Genomic DNA, 21,990 nt, shown 5'->3' with positions numbered 1-21,990 from the left:
TGAATTCATTATATTTGTAATATATATTATATTAGTATATAAAATTAGTAGTATTAGTAAATATATACCTAGATCTAGATATAGATATATATTTACTAATATTACTAATCTAGATCTAGATCTAGATCTAGATCTACATATATTTATTTAAATAATTGCTGTGGTACCTGCACAGCCAATCATTTAAATTGCCATCTGAAATAAGTTAGACTGGTGGCTTAAAATGTGAGATGATTAAAAAGTAAAGAGAATTGAGTGCAAAAATGTATATAACATTCCACAATTATGGTGGAAGCTACCCTCCAATTCTCATGGGAAGGGTGTTTTTAGGTCAATAAAATGTGGTGTTTTTTTTTTCCTAAAATGGAGTTTATAACATTTTTTACAAGATTCATCACTGAGAGAAGGGAGATGTATGTTGTGACAAAGTGTCATAACTTGGTATAAAAACAATAGCTTATTTGTGCCTTATTTATAAAACATAGACACATAATTAATTTTAAGCATCATAACTGTGTGAGCTGATAACTAAGCTATGTTAGTAACTACTGTTGAATCCCGTCCTCCCAACACATACACACACACACACACACACACTACTACCAAAATACACACATGAGCAAACACAAAAAGCAAAAGCCCCTTTTTCAAAAAATTCCTCAGATTTTACTAGACCAAAAATATATACTTAATCTTTTAATCCATCTTGTTTGCTTTTTAACACTTAAGAACATAAGCATGCCATTCAATTTAAATATAAACCCATTTGGGTCAGTTTTTCCTTTTTTGACATAATTCTTGATAATGTAGATTTGTCAAATGGAAAGAAAGAGTGCTTGGCTGATGACACTCTGTGCTCTCAGCCAAGAGGCCTCACAATGTGGTATTACCATATATGACATTGCCATAGTCCAGCCTAACCCTCAGAATTCTAAATTTATATCTTTCTGGCTACAGCAAACATGGAATCTCATCTTTGTAGCAGCCTCACATGAAGGTCATCAGACTGAAATGTAAGCCCAGAAAGGCAATATTTTATTTGAATAAATTTATTTGAATAAAATACTTATTTGAATAGAACTGTCAGTGATACCAAACACCTCTCTTCTCCGGTGTGCATATTCTTTCACTGTAGAAAATTCCATTAGAAGACAAACTGTAGTCATGAGGTTGATAGGAAAATATGGAAACAGAAAAAGTATTTAGTAAAACAGGTGAAGATAATATTTGCTTCCAACTCTACAATAGATACATATCTTCTATGAGGACTGAACAAGTCATGCTCTTATAATATCGTGTGGAATCATATACTGTTTTAGGTTTATCTACTTTAAAGGCCAAAATAATATTAGTTGAAACATGGTGAAAGAATATTTTTTTTCACTTACATAATAGTCCAAACATTGCTCCTGTGGTAGCTCCATAAGAGCAAATCCCAGGCTTGTGCTCTTATTCTACCACCTTCCACAAACTATAGTTTCTGTGTTAGATATCTTCCCCAGCCATCATATCCCCATTCCAGCCAGTGGAAAGGGCAGAAGAACTACAGCAACTTTTTAAATAATACTATTTCAAGGGGCGCCTGGGTGGCGCAGTCGGTTAAGCGTCCGACTTCAGCCAGGTCACCATCTCGGGGTCCGTGAGTTCGAGCCCCGCGTCGGGCTCTGGGCTGATGGCTCAGAGCCTGGAGCCTGTTTCCGATTCTGTGTCTCCCTCTCTCTCTGCCCCTCCCCCGTTCATGCTCTGTCTCTCTCTGTCCCAAAAATAAATAAACTTTGAAAAAAAAATAAATAATACTATTTCCCTAAAAATTTATCTTGGCTCTATATTCAAAGAATATTTTCTTACACCTACTTTATACAGTCATCTCATAACAACCCTTAGCATTTTTTCCTAATATATTAAAGATAGCACCTGCTGACTGCACAAATCTCAAATGATGTAGAAGCATAGAAAACAGAAACCGAAAGTTGTCTGTCTACACTCATATGCCCCTATAATCCCACTCCCCATATGTAATCACTGTTAACAATTTGGTACTTATTTACCAGAACTATAGATAGAAATATGTATGTGTTTATATATAAATAAGTATATACATTTATTTATATATAGATACATATATGTGATATGTAAAATGTGAACATATCTGTAGGTTATAATGTGTATGTAATGATACATAGATGTTATATATATATATATATATATGATTTGTACTAAATAATATATAATGTATATGAGGGTAATGTTCTATGGACTATATTCTACTTATAAATAAAAAAAATCACGACTATCTTTCCTCTTCTGTACTTTTATTTTTTTTTAATTTTTTAAGATATTTATTCATTTTTGAGAGTGAGAGAGACAGAGCGTGAGCAGGGGAGGGGCAGAGAGAGAAGGAGACAGAATCCAAATCAGGCTCCATGATCTGAACTGTCAGCACATAGCCCAACGTGGGGCTCAAACTCACGGACTGCAAGATCATGACCTGAGCTGAAGCCAGACTCTTAACTGACTGAACCACCCAGGTGCCCCATCCTCTTCCATACTTTTAGATCTAACTTCTCCTGCATAATATTTCATTAAGCTGGATTACCATATTCTATTTGCATTTCCCACTAATGAACATTTAATTTTGTCTACAATATTTACAGTTAAATAATTCTACAGTAAACATTTTTGTGTGCACATATTTGCCCCAAATGAACTCTTCTAGTCCCAGTATATGGCATTTTACTTTCATTCATTTGTTCCTTTCTGAATAGTTTTCACCTGAGAGATTGCCTCTAAATTCTAATGCTCTCTGAGTTGGTTAATGGAAGGTCTAAAACTTTGAAAATTGACTCATCTGAGTCAAGCTATAAATAAGCATCAATGAGACTTGTAATCTGAAACTATTAATTGTCTGGATTTAGTCAATTCTGTTAGAAAAAAAAAATTAAAGGGGCGCCTGGGTGGTTCAGCTGGTTAGGTGACTGACTTCGGCTCAGTTCATGATCTCACCGTGAGTTCGAGTCCCGCATCGGGCTCTGTGCTGACAGCTCAGAGCCTGGAGCCTACTTTACATTCTGTGTCTTCCCCTCTCTCTACCCCTCCCCTGCTCATGCTCTGTGTCTCTCTGTCTCTCAATAATAAATAAATATTTTAAAAAATTTTTTGAAAAAAAAATTAAACAAGATATCAAAAGACCTTGGTAATCAAAATCCCATTTCATATTATTCTGTGCCCTTAGGCTAGGCCCAAAGTCATTTCCTCTTTGTGCCCTAGATTTTTAATCTTTAAGTGAGATACAATAATGTCTGCCCTACCCACTTCATAAGGGGATTGTAAAAATTGTGCATTTCTGAGGAATTTAAATTATAATAGAAATATAACATATGATTATTATTTATTAAATGTAGAAGTCTGTTTTGAACATTTAGAATGTGACATAATGAAAAGAATTTCAGGAGTTTATTCTAGGTCACTATACCTCTAACCAAGACTTTTGCATTATTTGGTTTTCTTTTTTTTTAGGGGGAGGGGAAATGCCATAACGGTTCTTAATTTTCAGAGTTCTAAATGTATCATTCTAATAGGAAACTCTAGACCAGAAGTCATCCCAAACATACAGCTCACAGGCTTATTGTTACAGGGGCTAGGAAACTTCCTGTTTTCAACCTGCAGTTTCCAGATTCCAGCGACACTCCAGGAGGAGGAATATCTATCAAAAAACCATGATAGACAGAAAAGTGGAAAGGCTATAAAAGGTGTCAAAGAAATGAAATGCTTGCTAAACCTTAGTATTAAAAGTGGAAAATAAAAACTAGCATTTGCTTTTATCATAAGTGACTTATACCAATGCCCCTCTTCCAAATCACTGCTTTTAAGTACCTGAATCATTTGGGGTGTTTTTCTCTGTGCCATTTATTTCCTCATAAGACACAGAAGCAAAATATAGACATAGTAATCTAATGTACGTTTGGATATAGAAGCTGTTCCTTAATTAATGATTCTCTTTGAGCAGCTTAAAATGAATTATTGTGCAATAGCTTAAATGATGCCTTCGTAGCAATACTGGAATGCAGGAGGAAAAGGAGATTTCTTTGATTCATTGTCACCTTTTCAGGGATACTCAGATTTCTTAGATAATTAACCCAGGAATTTTCATTAGGACTAGAATTCATTTAATTTATGGGCTAAGAGGTAAAGAAAGAATGCTCTATCTCTTATAATCAGAAATGTCTTCCCATTTTGAGAGGCATTTCTTAAAAAATTTATAACCTTTTACTAAACTAGCCAACTGAGTAACTATTAGTTAAATAGGATAAAGTTTTCATTTGCTATGCTACATTAAAAAGACATAAAAATATTTTTTTTTTACTTTTAAAAACTTTTTACTAAAAACGCCTGTGACAGAGAAGTTGAGAACAATTATCTTAAAATATCTTTTGAAAATAGATGTTTAGTCAAACAAAGGATAATTATTAATCTTATTTTCTCAAAATTCACATGAAATATTTCTATTATTTTATGAGAGTCTCCTATAAAATATTAGCATTTCTCACAAACAAGTTTCAAGTATCAAAGTCTTATTCTAACAAATTGATAAAACCCCTTTACCTTAACTCATGTATACCATATCAGTTTTTCTGAACTTCTTGACTTGGATTCCACAAGACGATTTTGTGGAATTGTTATAAATTTAACCACCTAAAAGGGAGGGAGGGAGGAGACATAGCTGAGCATAGTACTATAAAAAATCAAAGTTCGACTCACTTGGATTTATGAAAGTCTAAAGTGATTTGAACAATCACAATGAAAGATTTTGTTTTGTCATTTGTTTATATATAACATCTTTTTTGGTAAACACTTTGACCATACTCAGGTACTTTAATGCCATCATAATAGTGGGTTCCTTTTAATGAACAGAAATTATGTTAAGATTTAAATTAATATGAAATTTAATAATTTCATATTATTTATTTCAAATACTCAACGAGATATGACTTGCTTTAAAATTAAAATTTATAAAAGAGACAGATTATGGAATATTATAAAAGAATAATTTGATAAATGAAAATATTTTACAGAACATTCTTTACCTCTTCTGGGTCCATATTTCCTTATATCCCCAAGCTCTAGACTTCTCTTTCCTCTTGATTTCCTATTCTACTTTTGTATCATTGGTTGCTGAGCTAACACATCATTATTGTTTGAATTAAACCCTGTCCAAATACTAATTTGTTCCTTATTTGTATAATTATTTGCTTACAATCTGTTACTTCTACTAAACTGTAAGCTTTTGATATGGGAAGAGTGGTCTCCTGTGTTGATATTTGATAATTTCTTAATTAAATGAATTGTTTCTTCATTTATTCAGTCAGTAAACATTTTAACAGCCTGTGCTATGTATTTAACAGAACCATGCACTTTAACAGTTCCTATGCTAAGAACTGGGGATTTAAAGATGAGTAAGACTGAATCTCTGCCTGTAGGTTGCTCATAGTGTAGTTGGGGAGAATGGGACATAAACAGATGTAATATGATAGACGTATGCCTAGAATTTTTTATGGAGGTCAGGGGAAAAGGAATGAATTCATACTTAAGAGAGGTGGAAGGTGTCAGGAAAGGCACTTGGAGTGGGGACTCATAAGTCAAATTCCAAAGGATGAAGTGGGGCAGGCAAAAAAGCATTTGAAGAAGTTGTCCAGGTGAAGGAACATAGAAATAACATTCTAAACAGAAGAAAACAGCCTGGACGAAGGCTGGAAAGCGAGAGATGGAATGGGGTGTACATGGACCTATAACAGTTCAGTGATAAAAGTAAATTATAAGGCAAGAAATGATGAGTAGTGTGAGGACCTAAGAAGAGACAACTCAGGGGAATATTTATACACTGTGTATGCTCCAGGAAATGAAAAACCATTGGAGGTTCCTCCCATCCTTACTTTTAGGCTTATCCATTTATTCATTCAGCAGATATTTATTATCTATTGTGCACCAGGCATTGCGGCTCATGGACCTCTTTCATCTTATCTAGTCTTATATATTTTTTAATTTTTTTTAACATTTATTCTTTTTTTTTTTGAGAGACAGAGAGAACAGAGCATGAGCTGGGGAGGGGCAGAGAGAGAGGGAGACAGAATCCAAAGCAGGCTCCAGGCTCTGAGCTGCTAGCACAGAGCCCCATGAGGGGCTCGAACTCATTCACTGCGGGATCATGACCTGAGCTGGAATCGGATGCTTAACCAAATGAGCCACCCAGGCACCCCTAGTCTTATATTTTTACTGAGGATCTAACCCAAGCTCAGCCCTTTCTCCAATTCTTTCTCAAATGATTTGAGTTTGAATAAATTCTTCTTTTCTCTGGTAATTTTTCTCTTTCTTATTCATTTGATTTTCATCTTATGGCTTTGATTTATTTCACTCTTGATATCTGTATGTCTTATTTGTGAAACTGAAAGTGTCATCAAGGCAAGAACTATACCTTTTATTTCTTTGTGCCCTCCACATAGTATTTGATACATATTGGTTGGATAAGCTCTAAATGAATGTATCTATTTGAAAACTGAAGTCTGTGTTTGCATAGTGTTCTAAAAATAGTCTATGATGTCTTCTAAAATAATACTTTTTTTCTAAAAATAGTCTATGTTTTCTAAAATAATACATTTGGGGTTTGTTTTTTTGTTGTCTGTTTTTTTTTGTTTTTGTTTTTTTGTTTTTTTGTTTTGTTTTTACTCAAGTACTAATGTTTATAGTACTTACTGTAAAGTTCTGGACTTTTTTTTTTGTAGAATAAGAATAATTATATCTACCCTACTGAGTTGTTGTGAAGATTAAGTGAGATTTTATACACACATGTAAATATGTATGTGGATGTGTGTGTGTATATATATATATATATACACATACATATTTATATAATATTTTAACAGTGCTAAAATTCAACAAATACTAGTTGCTGACATTCCAAATTAGTAGGAAAAAAATGAATTATTGAAACAGGATGTTGGAGCAATTGAATAACTACTTGGGTAAGAATGATTCATTCTTTAAATAATTTACTAAAATAAAAGCCCAAACTATTACTTTTTTTTTTTTTTTTTTGCTTCTGTCTCTTTTCTCCCATCAAATTGGTCATCAAATCTGTCTCTCAGATCTCCTTCCCTTATGCTTACTTTAGGCCACTATCATTTCCCGCTTGATTTATTGCAGTGGTATTTAACAAGTCTGTCTCCAGTCTCTCCCTCTTTCAATCGATTCTATCCCTTGCCACAAAATTGATCTAAAACACAAATCAGACTATGTCACTCTCCTGCTTAAAATCTTTCAGTGACTTAACATTGCCTTTGAAGTAAAGCACAAGATTCTATAAGATATGTGTTCTACCTCCTTTTTAGCTGCATAGCTTACCCTTCCCTTACCGCATCAGACACAGTGAGAGTATTTAAATATCCTCGAAAGTAGGGGTCAGTAAAAGATGGTGGTTATTGTTCACACTGCCTGATCAATGGCAGGGGGCTCCTTCCAAGCCAGAGGAACCCGCTGATTAATCTATGGTTCCCTAAGATGAAAGAAAGCAATTTTCTTCAAAAGTTCTATCCATAGTGTCCTTTTTAATGTCATTCTTTCCTTAGATTCCTACAGAGCTCTGTCCACCTGGAAGTTAGAGTAGTAAAAGCAGAATGTTTTAAGTACTATCTGAGAAAATGGTGAATTAGAGCAATTTTGGTTATACTAAATGGTGGAAGCTTACCGTGGGACTCTAGCAAGTAGAAGACATGGAAAGTAGGTGATAAAATGGTCCTGAAAGGCAATGCCTTAGTGAAACTAGCTATTTTTAAACATTTTTTTAAGTTTATTTATTTTTGAGAGAAACAGAGACAGCATGAGCAGGGGAGGGGCTGAGAGAAAAGGTGAGAGAGAATCTCAAGCAGGCTCTGTGCTGTCGGCATGGAACCAGATACAGGGCTCAATCCCACCACTATGAGATCATGACCTGAGCTGAAATCAAGAGTCAGATGCTTAAACAACTGAGCCACCCAGGAGTTCCTGAACCTAGCTATTTTTAATAGACATTTTAGCAAATAACCTTTCTTCACACTGTTTCCAAGTTAAGTTCTTTTCTTGAGGTTTTCAGAGTACCTTCTACACTACCTTCTGATTTGCTCATTGTATCATCCAATTGGCTTATATGTTTATCCCTCTCACTTGGTTAGAAACTTGTCTAGGGCAGGATTGTGTGTGTGTGGGGGGGGGGGTGGTATGGGTTTTAAATTTTGTATTTCCCAGCACCTAGGGAAGGCAATCTGGTATTTGTCAAGAAAACCAAACCAACCAACCAACCAACAAAACACCATGGAGGGCTAATAAAGGAATGCATCTCCTTGTTTCAGTGAAAATAATGCCATAAAACTTTCTGGAACATTTATACTAATCCATGGATGAAAGGATGTAGGTCCTTGACCCGGGGTAAGAATATATTTGCTTTGACAATCTTCCTGAGCCTAGATAACCTTGTTGGGAAATATTGTTTCTCTTACTTTATTATATATCAGAGAGGTAAATCCTTCTTAATGTCAGTAGGGATTATTATTATCTAAATATTCATTACTTTAACACTATTGCAATTAACATGCTTTCTAAGGGGTTATTGGGTTATTTAATATTAGCTATATCATTTATATCAATGGACACTATAAGCTAGGTTGTATTCTAAAAACAATTGACTAATATACCTCACATATTTTTCAACTTTTTGAAAAAAATTGTTTTGAGCTAGAATTTTCCATACTTGGCTTTGAAATAAGAAGCCAATTAATTTTGGAAAGGCTTAGGGAAAAACTGTTCAAATGGTTAAAACCTAGGAAAGAGTAAAAGATATTACTTTTAACTAGTTGAAAGTCAATTTGAATAACTTACACATGGTTGAACTTTAAAAGTCAGAATTTTCCATTATTTAATTTTTACTAAGTACTTCATGAGGTATTTACAAAATAAACCTGTTAAATAAGGGATGGCACAAATAGATGACAGTATTTACTTCAATAAAGGATCTTTTTTCCCCAGTAGGTCTTAATTACTCTTTTGCCATTAAGTACCACCCTTGACCTTATTTTTAAAGTCTGATAGATTCTGTGTTTGCTTTGGACACCAGCATATGCATGCAATATATTTTGAATTTAATTAAGAGTGAAATTGCTATATTGGCCAGTTTCACAGCTATTGTATTTGTATTTACTTAGTAACTTGGGACAAATTTGAGTCAAACTAGTTTTGGATATCTGGGTCTGAAAAATTGGTAATAAGGTAGACATGGGTCAAGTTATGTATGTGTGTATGCTAAAAGGAGATGGTTGTGATAATGTGGTACCTTAGACACAAACTTTTGAAAATTAGTTGATATCCTGTTTATGACTATATAATTATATCTTGGAAACTGTATATGATTAAAGACACATATTAGCTATCACAGTCTTTTTAACTCCAGCTGCCAGTCTTTTGTTTTCTCCAATTTACTTAAACATCAAATACATTGATGTGTGGCTGTGTATGGCAAACATTAGTTTGCTAAGGCTACCATAACAGAATAGCACAAACTGAGTGGCTTAAGCAACAGAAATTTATTTATGGAGGCCAGAAGTCCAAGATCAAGGTGTCAACAGGGTAAATTTCCTTCTGAGTTTTCTTTCCTTGACTTGTAGATAGATGGCCATCTTCTCCTCTGTCCTCACATGGTTGTCCCCCTGTGTTGTTTGCATCCTAGTCTCTTCTTCTTAGAGGATAGCAGTCCTGTTGAATTAGAGCCCACCTGTGTGACCTCATTTAGGATTTCAACATATACATTTGGAAGGAGGGAGCACAACTCAGCTTATAACACATATATACAATTATTTAGCTTGTATAAATGTTTTATATATATATATATATATATATATGCATTTATACTCACACATACAATATGGGATGTGTATAACATGATAGTTATTCATTCATATATGTACAATTGGCCCTTGAACAACACAGGTTAGAGCTGCACAGGTCTTCTTATATGCAGATTTTTTTTTGATAAATATAATACAGTACTGTAAAAATACTTTCACTTCCTTATGATTTTCTTAACATTTTCCTTTCTCTAGCTTACTTTATTGTAAGAATGCAGTATATAATAATATAACATATAAAATATGTGTTAATTGATTATTTATGTTATCAGTAAGGCTTTCAGTTAATAGTGGCCCTTAGGTCCCTGGGGAGTCCAAGGTTCTACCTGGATTTTCAACTGCATGGGATGTGGCACCTCTCACCCCTGTGTTCAAGTAGCAACTGTGTGTATATATATCCAAATAGATCCACATATATACAAAGGAAAATTGACTATATTCATTCATTAATATGCATTAATGAATTTAGAAAATGAAATGATAAAAGATAAAATACCAATATATGCATTTTTAAAATTTATAGAATAATCTAGATTTTGATAATGAACTTTATATGTATGTATCACACTCAATTTGTTATTAACAATTAGATAATAATAATTGAGAAGTGCCCAAAATACCTGTGCAGGTGCTTGCTATCAATCCAAATGTATGAGGAAGTCTTTGTCCTTAGGTTCGAGATCTGGGGTCATTTTTTTTAATGTTTGTTTTAGTTTTGAGAGAGAGAAAGAGAGACCGAGGGGAGGGGCAGAGAGAGAGGGAGACACAGAATCTGAAGCAGGCTCCAGGCTCCAAGCTGTCAGCAGAGCCCGACGTGGTCTTGAACTCACAAACTGTGAGATCATGAACTGAGCCAAAGTCATTCGCTTAACCAACTGAACCACTCAGGTGCCCCAGGTCCAGGGTCATTTTTAAAACCCCCCTGCTACCTAACTTCTTTAATGATACTTGCTAAAACTTTATTTCATAGTCATTGCCGTGTTGTATCCAAATAGCCTCCAGTGCGGGGTATTAAGTTTCCCAACTCCTTCCCTTCAGTCTCTTTTCCCTCTACTTTATTCTATCACCTATCAGGTAAATTGATTTCTCTCCATTCCTTCAGCATGTCATACATGTTTTAATGTGTTTCACCCACCCAAAATATCTATCCCCCCTCTACCTGCAAATCCTCAAGGCCAAGCTTACTCTTATTTTCATCTTTATTCTCTCACTTAATTAGAAAAGATGGATGTGTAGTAGATAGAGACCAAGGTTTGTTTTGTTTTGCCTCCCAAAGAACCTAGCAGAGTTCTGGTCACATGGTAGATGTTGTAAGTACTGATTAATTGATTAATTTGCAACAGGGTAACTAAATTATATAAAATGATCACTGTGAAGGGCATCACAGCCTCTACTTTTTGCTATAGTTAATTTTAAGATTATATTGATTAAATGAACAATAGAAACAAATTACATAGTTTAAGTATTTAAGTTGCCTATTCTAATAGTCATACTATAATATTTGTTATTTTTGCTAGTTTGCATAGTACAAATTCAGCTTTTAAACATCTAAACTTCCCCTTATAAATTCAGATAGTGTTTTCTAGATTAGATATTAAAAATAGTAAATGGTAAATAAAACCTTATCCATGTAACATCAGTCAGTTGTCCACTCTCTCCCCTGTATCATCAGGGTTTTTTTTTCCTATATTTACTGGATCGTTCTTACTGGCATGCAAGCATTCTATAAGTTTTACAAGTATACCTTTTAAGTAAGGTTTTCTGGATCACATGCCCTCCAATAACTACTGCAAAACACCTCACTAGAATTGTCTGTTCCGTCACTTCTCAAATAAGTACAAACTGTTTGGGACTCTTGTTGAAATTTAATTTCTAATTTAGAAGGTATATACTTGCTGCTTTAACAAATTCTCCCAAAACTTAATGGCTTAAAACAATAAAACATGTATTTGCACACAGCCCTGCTGGGAACCTGTGGCTCAGGATCTTTCACATAGTTGTGACCAGTGTGTTGGCCCGGACTATATAGTCATCTCTAGGCTTGACTTGAGGAAGAATCTGCTTCTAAGCTTTCTCCTTTGGCTGTTGCAGGCCTCATCTCTTTGCTTGCTGTTGGCTGAGAACATCATGCCTTTGCTATGTGAGCCTCTTTTTAGGGCAGCTCAACATAGCTGCTTAGTCCAAGACAGATAGACAGGGTAGGGTTAGGGAGAGGATAAACAAGACAAAACCAGAATCTTCTTGTAACCCAATGTCACAAGTAATATCGCATCACTTTGCCTTCTTCTCTTCAAGGGTAGGAGATTACAAGGATGTAAACACAAGGAAAGAAGCAGAGTCATTGGGGGGTTCCATCTTAGATGCTGCCTGTCCAAGTAGATTTGGTGTGGGGTTTGAAATTCTACATTTTTAACGAATTCCTAGGTGATAACTGTTATTATTCTCCAAGAACTTCATTTTGAAAAGAAAGGGTCTACACTTCCTGACTCCAGTTCTACTTTTAATCATCCTCTGTTGGTCACACTCACTCCAATTAGGCTTTCTCACCCTCCACTACACTGAAATTGCCCATGTTGGAGTCACCAATGACTTCCACATTACTAAATCCGGCATTTGAAATAAAATCACTCTTTCTGAAAATCTTTCCTTACTTGGCTTCTGGAACATTAAATTTATATTTCTCCTTAGTTTTTCTGCTAGTTGCCTATCTCCCTGACTATAAATATTACTATATTCCACAACCAACCCTTGGACCTATTTTTTTTTATCTACAGTTAACTCCTAAACAGTCTAATGAAAGCTTATAGCTTTACATTCCAGATATATGCTGACCACTCTCAAATTTACATTTCTGATATGAATTTTTCCCCTAAAATACTGACGTGTTTACCAAGTGCCTCATTGAACATCTCTACTCAGATATCTAATAGTAATTTCAAACTTAAAGTGTCCAAAATAGAATTATTCATACCCCGCGGCCTCCCCCTTCCCCACCAGGCCCAACCTGGCAATCTTGCTTCTCATTTATGTTTGCAAACCAAACAAACAGTACTACTCTCCAATCTGGCTGTTCAGTGAAAACCACAAGAGTCATCCTTGAGTCCTCTCTTACTCTCATATGTAAACAATCATGAAATTGTGTCTGTGTTGCCTCTTTTTATCCCTTGACTTTCTCCATCATTCTCCATCCCAACATCACCACCCTTGTACATACCATTATTATGTGTTACAGAGAGTTCTGATCTTTTTACTATTGATTATAGCTTCTAACCTCTAGGCCAAATGATTTTATTCAACCCATCTTTTTCTACATTCATGGTTTCCTTTAGCCTACAGAATGAAGTTTAGATTCTTTTTTTTTTTCAATGTATGAAATTTATTGTCAAATTGGTTTCCATACAACACCCAGTGCTCATCCCAAAAGGTGCCCTCCTCAATACCCATCACCCACCCTCCCCTCCCTCCCACCCCCCATCAACCCTCAGTTTGCTCTCAGTTTTTAGAGTCTTTAATATTGTTTATAATGCTGTACATAATCTGGCCCCTGATTCCCTCTCCGGTCCCATTTATCTCTTTTTGTTTACCTGTGTTCTAAAGCAGTGCAGGAACTGGGCTATGATATGACACTCCCATTTGACTGTAAGTCTTCATTAAAATGGTTTTTCTTTCTGCAAGGCTCTTCTTTTTCTTCTTTGTTCGGCTAGCCTTCTCTTCATTCAGATTTCAGCTTAAACCTAACTTCTTCCTGGAGGCCATCTTTGATCTCTTAGACTAGGTTTAAGGCACCTATGGTGTAGTGCATAGTGTTATATACTTCCCTATCTTAACAGTCAGTGTATTTTCTACTAATCATTGAATTATCTTTTTTCTTTTTCTCCCATTAAGCTATAAGTTCTGGGGATACCAAGTCAGCAGATGTAGATTCAGGTATTTTGAAGCCTGAAAAATATAACTTTGGGGTCCTCTTTAAGAATATATGTAATTATGGGGGCACCTGGGTGGCTCAGTCAGTTAAGCATCCAACATCAGCTCAGGCCATGATCTCACAGTTTGTGAGTTTCACCCCTGCATCTGGCTCTGTGCTGACAGCTCAGAGTCTGGGGCCTGCTTCAGATTCTGTGTGTGTGTCTCTCTATGCACCTCCCCTGTTTGTGCTCTGTCTCTCAAAAGTAAATAAACATTAAAAATATATATATTTAATTATTTATTTATAATTATTATTTTAATTATATACACATAATTTAAAATACACTCAAGTGAAAATGAGAGTTTTCATTTATAAAAGAAATCACAACAAAGTAAAAACGCTGACAAATATGAAAGCATATGATACTGTAAACATGCTTCCAGAGGCCCTTCGCAGAATCCCAAAGCTTAAGCTTCATTAAATTCCCAGTAAACACACCTCTACAAGTCAGTCTTCTTTAAAACTCTATTTCTAGTGTTGAGAGCAGTGCTTGATATGTAGCAGATACTCAACAAATATTTTGGAATGGATGTATTAACTTTATTTTCACAAATTAGATTACTAAAAATAGATTTTTTCTATGTTAAAAAATTGTTCTTATAATTATTATTTTTTTATTTTTTGCTATGGTCCTATTTCAAATACCAATAATGTACATGCCTGTTAGCATGTCAGTGGGCTCTAAGCAGAAAGTCTATTGTACTTCTTTACCAAATGGAAAAAAAAATTGCATCAAAAATGTATACTCCAATCTTTTAGATTGTATGTATATATATTTGTGTGTGTCTCTATATCTTTATAGAGCACATGTATTAAAACTTTAATGTTGAATTACTAAGATTTTGGTTTTTCAGATATCACCACAAATAAAAACCCTTCAGGGAGAGACCATCTATATTCTGTTTTCTTTATAATATATGTTATAAACATTTATCTCTGAGATAAAGATACCAATATTTTATATAAAACAATGCATAAAATGTTTTCTTTATTCTCAAATCATCCACAAGACACTACTTAAAAGGTTATTTGAATTAAGACAATAACATTGAGTTCAAAAGGTAAGCTATTTGGCTTGCATCTTTAGAGTTGAGTTTGTTAAAATGGAATTAAATTTAGTTAAGTTCCTCTTATGGTAACATTTTAAATTTGCTGAGGGTTGGTAGGCTCATGTCAAGACTGTTAGGGGTGTGTGTGTGTGTGTGTGTGTGTGTGTGTGTGTGTCTGTGCGTGTGTGTGTGTGTGTGTGTGTGTGTGTGTTATAAAGTGCAGCCTTCTGATCAATGCACACTTTTTCCTCCCATTTTCCTAAATACATCATGAAAAAAGGATGAGGTTTCCGCCTTAATTGCTTGTGCCTTTTATTCACATTCCTCTCTCAGCCAGAATTGTGAAAAGAGTGTTAGTAAAAGGCTGCACAATAGAGCTTTTCATTAGGCCCCAGCAAGGCACACAAAGGAAGGCTTTTGGAAAGAGTGAATGCAGGAGTTTAATTTGCAGGTGGAGAGTAGATAAAAGGTGCTGACACCTCTATTCTTCTCTTACTTAGGTGACCCTTACCCTGTTCAGCTGATCCCAACTACCATGGCAGCTGCCGCTGCAGCAGCACCAGGCTTAGGCCCGCTCCAACTGCAGGTAAGTCGGGAAACAATGCAGAAGAGACAAAGGTTAAGTAAACAGGCAAAACAGCTATTATCGTGTTAAAGCAAAATAAGGCTGAGTGGTGATATTTGTCTCACTCTTTTTTTGTTTTTGACTTCCCTTGCACTGATTCTCAACCAAAAGTTGAGTGGTTGACTCTTTTAATTTGTGGCCCTGTTTTCTGTACTAAAGAGAGCTTATTATACATTTTTATCCCCTGGTATGATTTAACAAAACGGTCTCAGGTTTTGCTTTGATTACTGTGTAACATAGTTTCATCACAGACTGGTCCTCATCAAGATAAAAAGAACAAAACTGTCAAAGACATTCACACAGATACTTATGAATCAAGGCAACTTAACAGAAATTACATTTTAAAAAATGTTCAAGACACCCAATATTTTTGACTCTGTAGGTCTTTTTATTCTCCTGCTAATGCCAACTCAGTTGGGCAAGCAAAGAGAAATAAACCGAATAAGCGAGCGCCTAAATGAGCACAACTTTATCCAGGCATTCCAGTTAAGACCTTTTTAGCCCTGAAGAATACATATTCCCATATATTCAAGAATGTCAGTGATAACTTTACCAGATGTCCAAGTGATTTTAGAAATTTTGTCTCCGGAGTTGAAAAGAATATCAATAATATTATATTAAAGATATCTTTCATTAACTATTTAAATCTTTGAATCAGCATCCCTCAAAATCTTCCCTAGCTTCTGTTGTTATGGACTTCATAGTTATGCAATTAATGAGGATAACAAACCATCTAATAATAGAATCAATCACCCCTGTGAGAATTGTGTATTTTCCTTTGCCTGAGAGACACAGTATATCTGTAAACCCAGATATATACCAGTTGTGCTTAATAAACTTAACTTGTATGCACAAAAATGCATTGTCATGATAGATGATCTTAACCTATAAGGAAGAATAGAGTTTTATATTGTAGCATTAAGAGACAAATATATCTGGCCAGCACTGGGGATTGTCAGAAGACCTGACGGGTTTCTGAAAAATCAGTTGAATCTCACAGGAAGAACACAGGAGGAGCTAAGACATACTGTGTTCTACAGAGGTTAATAACAGTCATTCCTAATCTACCTTTTCCACAAAAAGCTACAGTGTGAGTAAGTGTTTCTTTGAGCTGGAAGTATCTTGGGAAGTGTTAGAGCCAAGGAGACAATAAAAGTAGCATAACACTTGTTATCCTTTGAAATGGCATCCAGAAATAATGACAATATGGGAAAATGGTTGTAATCAGTAAAACTTAAAAAGAGTAGTGAAATTAAAGGAAGAGGGAAGCATATCTGGAAATATATTTGAATGTAGAAATAGGAGTTTTGGAGATTTCTGATGTCCATTTTAAAGTAAGTTAGAAAGAAATTGTGGTTTATATACACAATGGAATATTACGTGGCAATGAGAAAAAATGAAATATGGCCTTTTGTAGCAACGTGGATGGAACTGGAGAGTGTGATGCTAAGTGAAATAAGCCATACAGAGAAAGACAGATACCATATGGTCTCACTCTTATGTGGATCCTGAGAAGCTTGACAGGAACCCATGGGGGAGGGGAAGGAAAAAAAAAAAAGAGGTTAGAATGGGAGAGAGCCAAAGCATAAGAGACTGTTAAAAACTGAGAACAAACTGAGGGTTGATGGGGGGTGGGAGGGAGGAGAGGGTGGGTGATGGGTATTGAGGAGGGCACCTTTTGGGATGAGCACTGGGTGTTGTATGGAAACCAATTTGTCAATAAATTTCAGAAAAAAAAATAAATAAAAAGAAATAAAAAAAAATAAATAAATAAAAGTAAGTTAGACATTCTTGTCTCCTTTCACCCTTGGGTTAATGGTGAGAGGAAGCCGGGGCAAGTATGTTTCACTGTAGGATTCTAGTAGAAAGTAGCTTTGTTAGGCAACAATCCAAACTTCTCTTCCTACAGAGATGGTATTAAAGTATTTGAAATTCTTTTATTTCCATCCTTATAATACATCAGATTCCCCTAAAATATCAAGATCTAAAAAAAATCATTTTCAGAACGAGGAAAAGACACCAAATGTATTTGCTCTTGCTTTCACTATAATTTAATCTATAAGTAGAATAAAGATCTTTTTTATATAAGTGACATTGTACCCATTAACATATATGAGTTTTAGTTAGGATCTCAGTAAACCAATACTGTGGTATAACAGGAAAATTAATAATCCAAAACTCTTTTGTGGTAAGCCACTAGCTACTAGTAAAACACATACAGGAGGACCTGGGTAGCTCCGTTGGTTAAGCATCCGACTTTTGGTCAGGTCAGGATCTTGCTGTTCATGAGTTCGAGCCCCTCATCAGGCTCTGCACTGACAGTGTGGAGCCAGCTTGAGATTCTCTCATCTTCCTTTCTCTTCCCCTCCCCCACTTGTGCTTTCTCTCCCTCTTCTCTCTTCCTCTCTCAAAAATAAATGAGTAAAATTAAAAAAAATAAACACATACACATAAACACACATGCAAATTTTTTACTCATGATTTAAAAATGCTACTCAAATGCAAACACATTTCAAACTCATGATATTTGCTAACTCAGTAACCTGCTAACCAAATTATAACAAAAATGCTGATGAATTGGCACTTCTACAAATACTCTCTATGCATCACACTGCTGAAAGAAGTAGCCCGATTCATAAGGGCAGTTATCTATTTCAGACTGCATGTCAATTTCATCCCTCTTTACACAGATATATGTTAATTCAAGCCTCTCATTTTGAACATCTAGATCTAAGAAGGGCCCTATAAATGTATTCCTACTCATGATTGACTTTGCCTACCATTTGTGTTTTCTTTTGAAACAATCTTTGCCTGTCATTGTTCATACTTGGATGACATAGAGTAGAACCACAAATCCAGGATCTTCCTTAAAGAAAGAATGAAGAAGAGTACAGTTATTTTAAAAGATGAGCAAGAGGACGTGTTTTAAATGCAGCCACTTTTTATTACTTAAATATTATTTCATGTTCCTGGATAAAATAATGAAGTTCTAGCCATGTAATAAAATACACCTTATATTTTAAAATCACCTTACTATATACTTTAGGAGCAGTTGAAATAGTCTAAGCATTGTGATGTATTTATTTTTTATAGAGCAAAAAGTGGCTTAATCTGGATTATGTAATTAACATGTTGTGCCAAGGGACTATTTTATTTATTTATTTTACAGTAAGATATCATTCTGTTTCTTCTGCCTTTAAAGTCTTTCCCGAACCTCAGATCCATATAGACAACTATTTTTGACTGTCAAGAGGAAATATATAGGTGTTTACAGACAGTATAAGCTGAATACCAAATGTAACTTACCAGTTCTCTTTCTTGGCTCGAGACCTGCTCATTCTCTGGTCCTAGCAAATGGCTCCACTCCATCTTTGCTCAATCTGGAAACATGAGAGTTATCCTTGTCTCCTCTTCCTCTACATCTGTTCATTCATTGTCTATGCATTCCACCTAATAAATACAGCAAGGATCCATCCATTTTTTTTCCATCTTACCTATTATTACCCTTCTGGTCAGGCTCCCCTCATTTGTTGCCTAATTTACCACAATAGCTCCTGCACTGGTCTTCTGTCTTCATCTTACCCCCTCCGATGCTCTCTCTACTCGATCAGAATAATCTTTCTGATTTTAGAAAATCTGATCATGTCCTTCTCTTACTTGTTTTCAAGTTCTCTGGATCTTTACATGTGGTATTTCCTCTTCCTGGAACCCCATTACCCCACACCTTTACCAAGCCAACTCCTATTTCACTCAGATTGCAAGATAGAACATCACTTTCTAAAGAAATATTTCCTTGTCCCCAGGTCTAGATTAATGTAGCTCTTATGTGCTTCAAGAGCACACTGTATTTCCCCTCTCATAACACTTGTAGAAAAAGTTTAAATTCTACTTTCTGGCTTCTACCAGATGGCAAAATCTATGAAGACAGTGACTCATCATCATTTACATTAACCAAGTGTTTGAAATATTTTATGAACTCAGTATCTATTATATGAAAGGGTGAAAAATGAATCTTAACATCATAATAAGTTAGGTATCTATCTTGCTCAAAGAACTACTCTGCTTTATGATATTGGAATTAAGCTGAATAGTAATGATTAGTTTTCAATATAAATTAATTTTCATCCTTTAAAAAAGACAATAGCCAAATTACAAACACCAAAGGTGTCATTGGCTCATGGAAGAAAAAAAACTAGTAGTTTGAATTCAGTAAGATATATATTGAAATTTTATAATAAAAAAAACTTATTCCCTTTTCATGAAATAACCTTAGGAGAACACTACATGCCTAGCACCATGGTTAGCACTACAGTATTTTCTTTACTTGTATTTAAAAAAATATTTTTATGACAGTTTTGCTCCATACCACCTTATTCAATCTGCTCCAACTACACTAAGGGCTTTGCTGTCCCTTGACATGCCAAGGCATGCTCCTAGCTTCCACCTTAGAGTTTTATATTAGCTGTCCCTCTACCTGAAATGCTCTTCCCTCTGCCTGGAAGGCTCATTCTCTCACCTCATTCAAGAATCTGCTCTGTCATCTCTCTAAGACACCTACCCTAACTAACCTGTTTCAATCACAAAATAACCCTGCCAGATATACAACATCTTCTATTTCCCTTATTCTTTTTTTTCCTATAGCACTTGTTATCTTCAAACATCCTATATAAATTACGTACTATGTTCCTTATTTATTGTCTGTTCCAAATACTCCGTAAGCTTCACCAGAGCAGGGACTGTTATTTTTGTTATTGTTGTTCAATAATGTATCTCAAGTGCTCAGATTAATACCTAGCAAATAGCTGGTACTCAATATATATTTACGAAATGAAAGAAGCTATCATGAGTTAAGGGTAATAATCATTTTAATAATATAACAAGGCAGTATGTCATTAATTTCTGGAACAAATGTTATTAATTTAAAGACCTGGGAACTTTATATTTTTCAGCCCCTATTAGGAGATTCTCAGTATATGAGAAATCCCTAACTCTATCTCTCCTGCTCTTTCTTCCCTTTATCTCATCATAGCCATGGTCTGCTACAAAGAGAATGTGTTTTAGCATTTCCTGAAATTTATGTTATTCCTTTAAAGTAATTAGAATTTATACACACAAAAACAGACCAAACAACTTAACATTAGATTATTCTTGTATGGTTTGTCAATGTATGTACAGACATACATAAGAATATGAACTGCTGGAGGTACTTTGACTCAATATGGCGCACCTTGCCACACAAAACTAAAGTAAGTGATTTCCAGATAATAGAAGAGTGTATTATCAAAATAGTAACTATCTAATTAACAATATCATATTCTGGGTTTACCCTTTTATGTTTCTCCCTCCCTTTCTTTCTCTCTCTCTCTCTCTCTTTTTTCTTTCCTCTTCCTCTTCAAACTACCTGTATTTTTCTTTCAAGAGCCAATGATGCTTTTGGTATTTATCTTCCTGATATTGTCTCTTTTCGGGGGGGGGTTCATGTATGTAGAAAACTAATATAGCTTCATTTCAGTTTCAAAAAGTGAGGATAATTATTTAAGCCAAATAAAGTTACACTTTGAATCTTTTGGATGTTTGGACTGGTTAAAATCAGCTAAGCGAATCATCTATTTCTAATTAATGAAACCAAATAATGGCAACAGTGCATCTGACATTCATTCCTCATATTCATTGTCATTAATTTGCATTTTACTTAATGGACATCATGAATTTTTTAACAGTAATAGTTATAATGTAGTGTACTATTTCTATTTTTTAGCTAGGCTTCTATGATTTGAAATTAGAAGGCAATATTTATCCATTTATTTCTCACTTTATAAATACCGTATTTGTGTTGGCCAAAAGATGGTTGCCACCTGTTCTACCTATAGGAAGCCAAAAATGTTGACTCCAACCAATGATTAATAGTGATAAGCAAAGGAAAAAACATTGAGATTATCCTTGGATTGTCATATTTTACTCAAAATAAGCAAGTAGCATTCATTCAAGATTTTTTACTGAATTAGTGAAACTTTTTAATGAATTCAGTAGGATCATTTTTTAAATTCATAATGGTATTTTTGGAAGAAAGCCTCAAAATTACAAGTTGCCATAATTGAAATCTCATGGGCTATCATTCCAGTAACTGGTATCATCACTAACATGCATTCTCTGGGGTTGAGAAAATGAGAGGTGTCACGTGATCACGTTAGAGAATGAAACATACAAAATATCAACGGAAATCAGTCTTTTTTCATAGCTATCAAAGGTGCATGCAAGTCCTAGTGGAAATGGCTTAAGCTTCTGTGTGACAGACAGTAACATCAAGGCAGACATGGATAAAAAACTGAAGTTCATCTTTTTATCAACCTCCTGCCAGTCTCCGAAGGAGCTCAATAATTATGACAGGACACAGATAAATGCTTCCTATTTCCCACAGCACTG

General features: G+C 34.9%; 1 protein-coding gene across 6 annotated transcripts in view; it reads left to right on the top strand.

The window, feature by feature from the left end:
• Nucleotides 1–21,990, top strand: part of SOX5 (SRY-box transcription factor 5) — a 1,010,647-nt gene that overhangs the window by 889,617 nt on the left and 99,040 nt on the right. For all 6 annotated transcript variants that reach the window (XM_043564662.1, XM_043564665.1, XM_043564659.1 and 3 more), the window contains one exon: nucleotides 15,443–15,528. In XM_043564662.1, the coding sequence (XP_043420597.1) occupies nucleotides 15,443–15,528 (86 nt within the window). The remainder of the gene's footprint in view (nucleotides 1–15,442; nucleotides 15,529–21,990) is intronic.

Source organism: Prionailurus bengalensis, chromosome B4, assembly GCF_016509475.1.
Source record: "Prionailurus bengalensis isolate Pbe53 chromosome B4, Fcat_Pben_1.1_paternal_pri, whole genome shotgun sequence".
Taxonomy (NCBI): Eukaryota; Metazoa; Chordata; class Mammalia; order Carnivora; family Felidae; genus Prionailurus; species Prionailurus bengalensis.
Note: the sequence above shows the minus strand (reverse complement) of the source record. Positions and strands in the feature narration are given on the sequence as shown.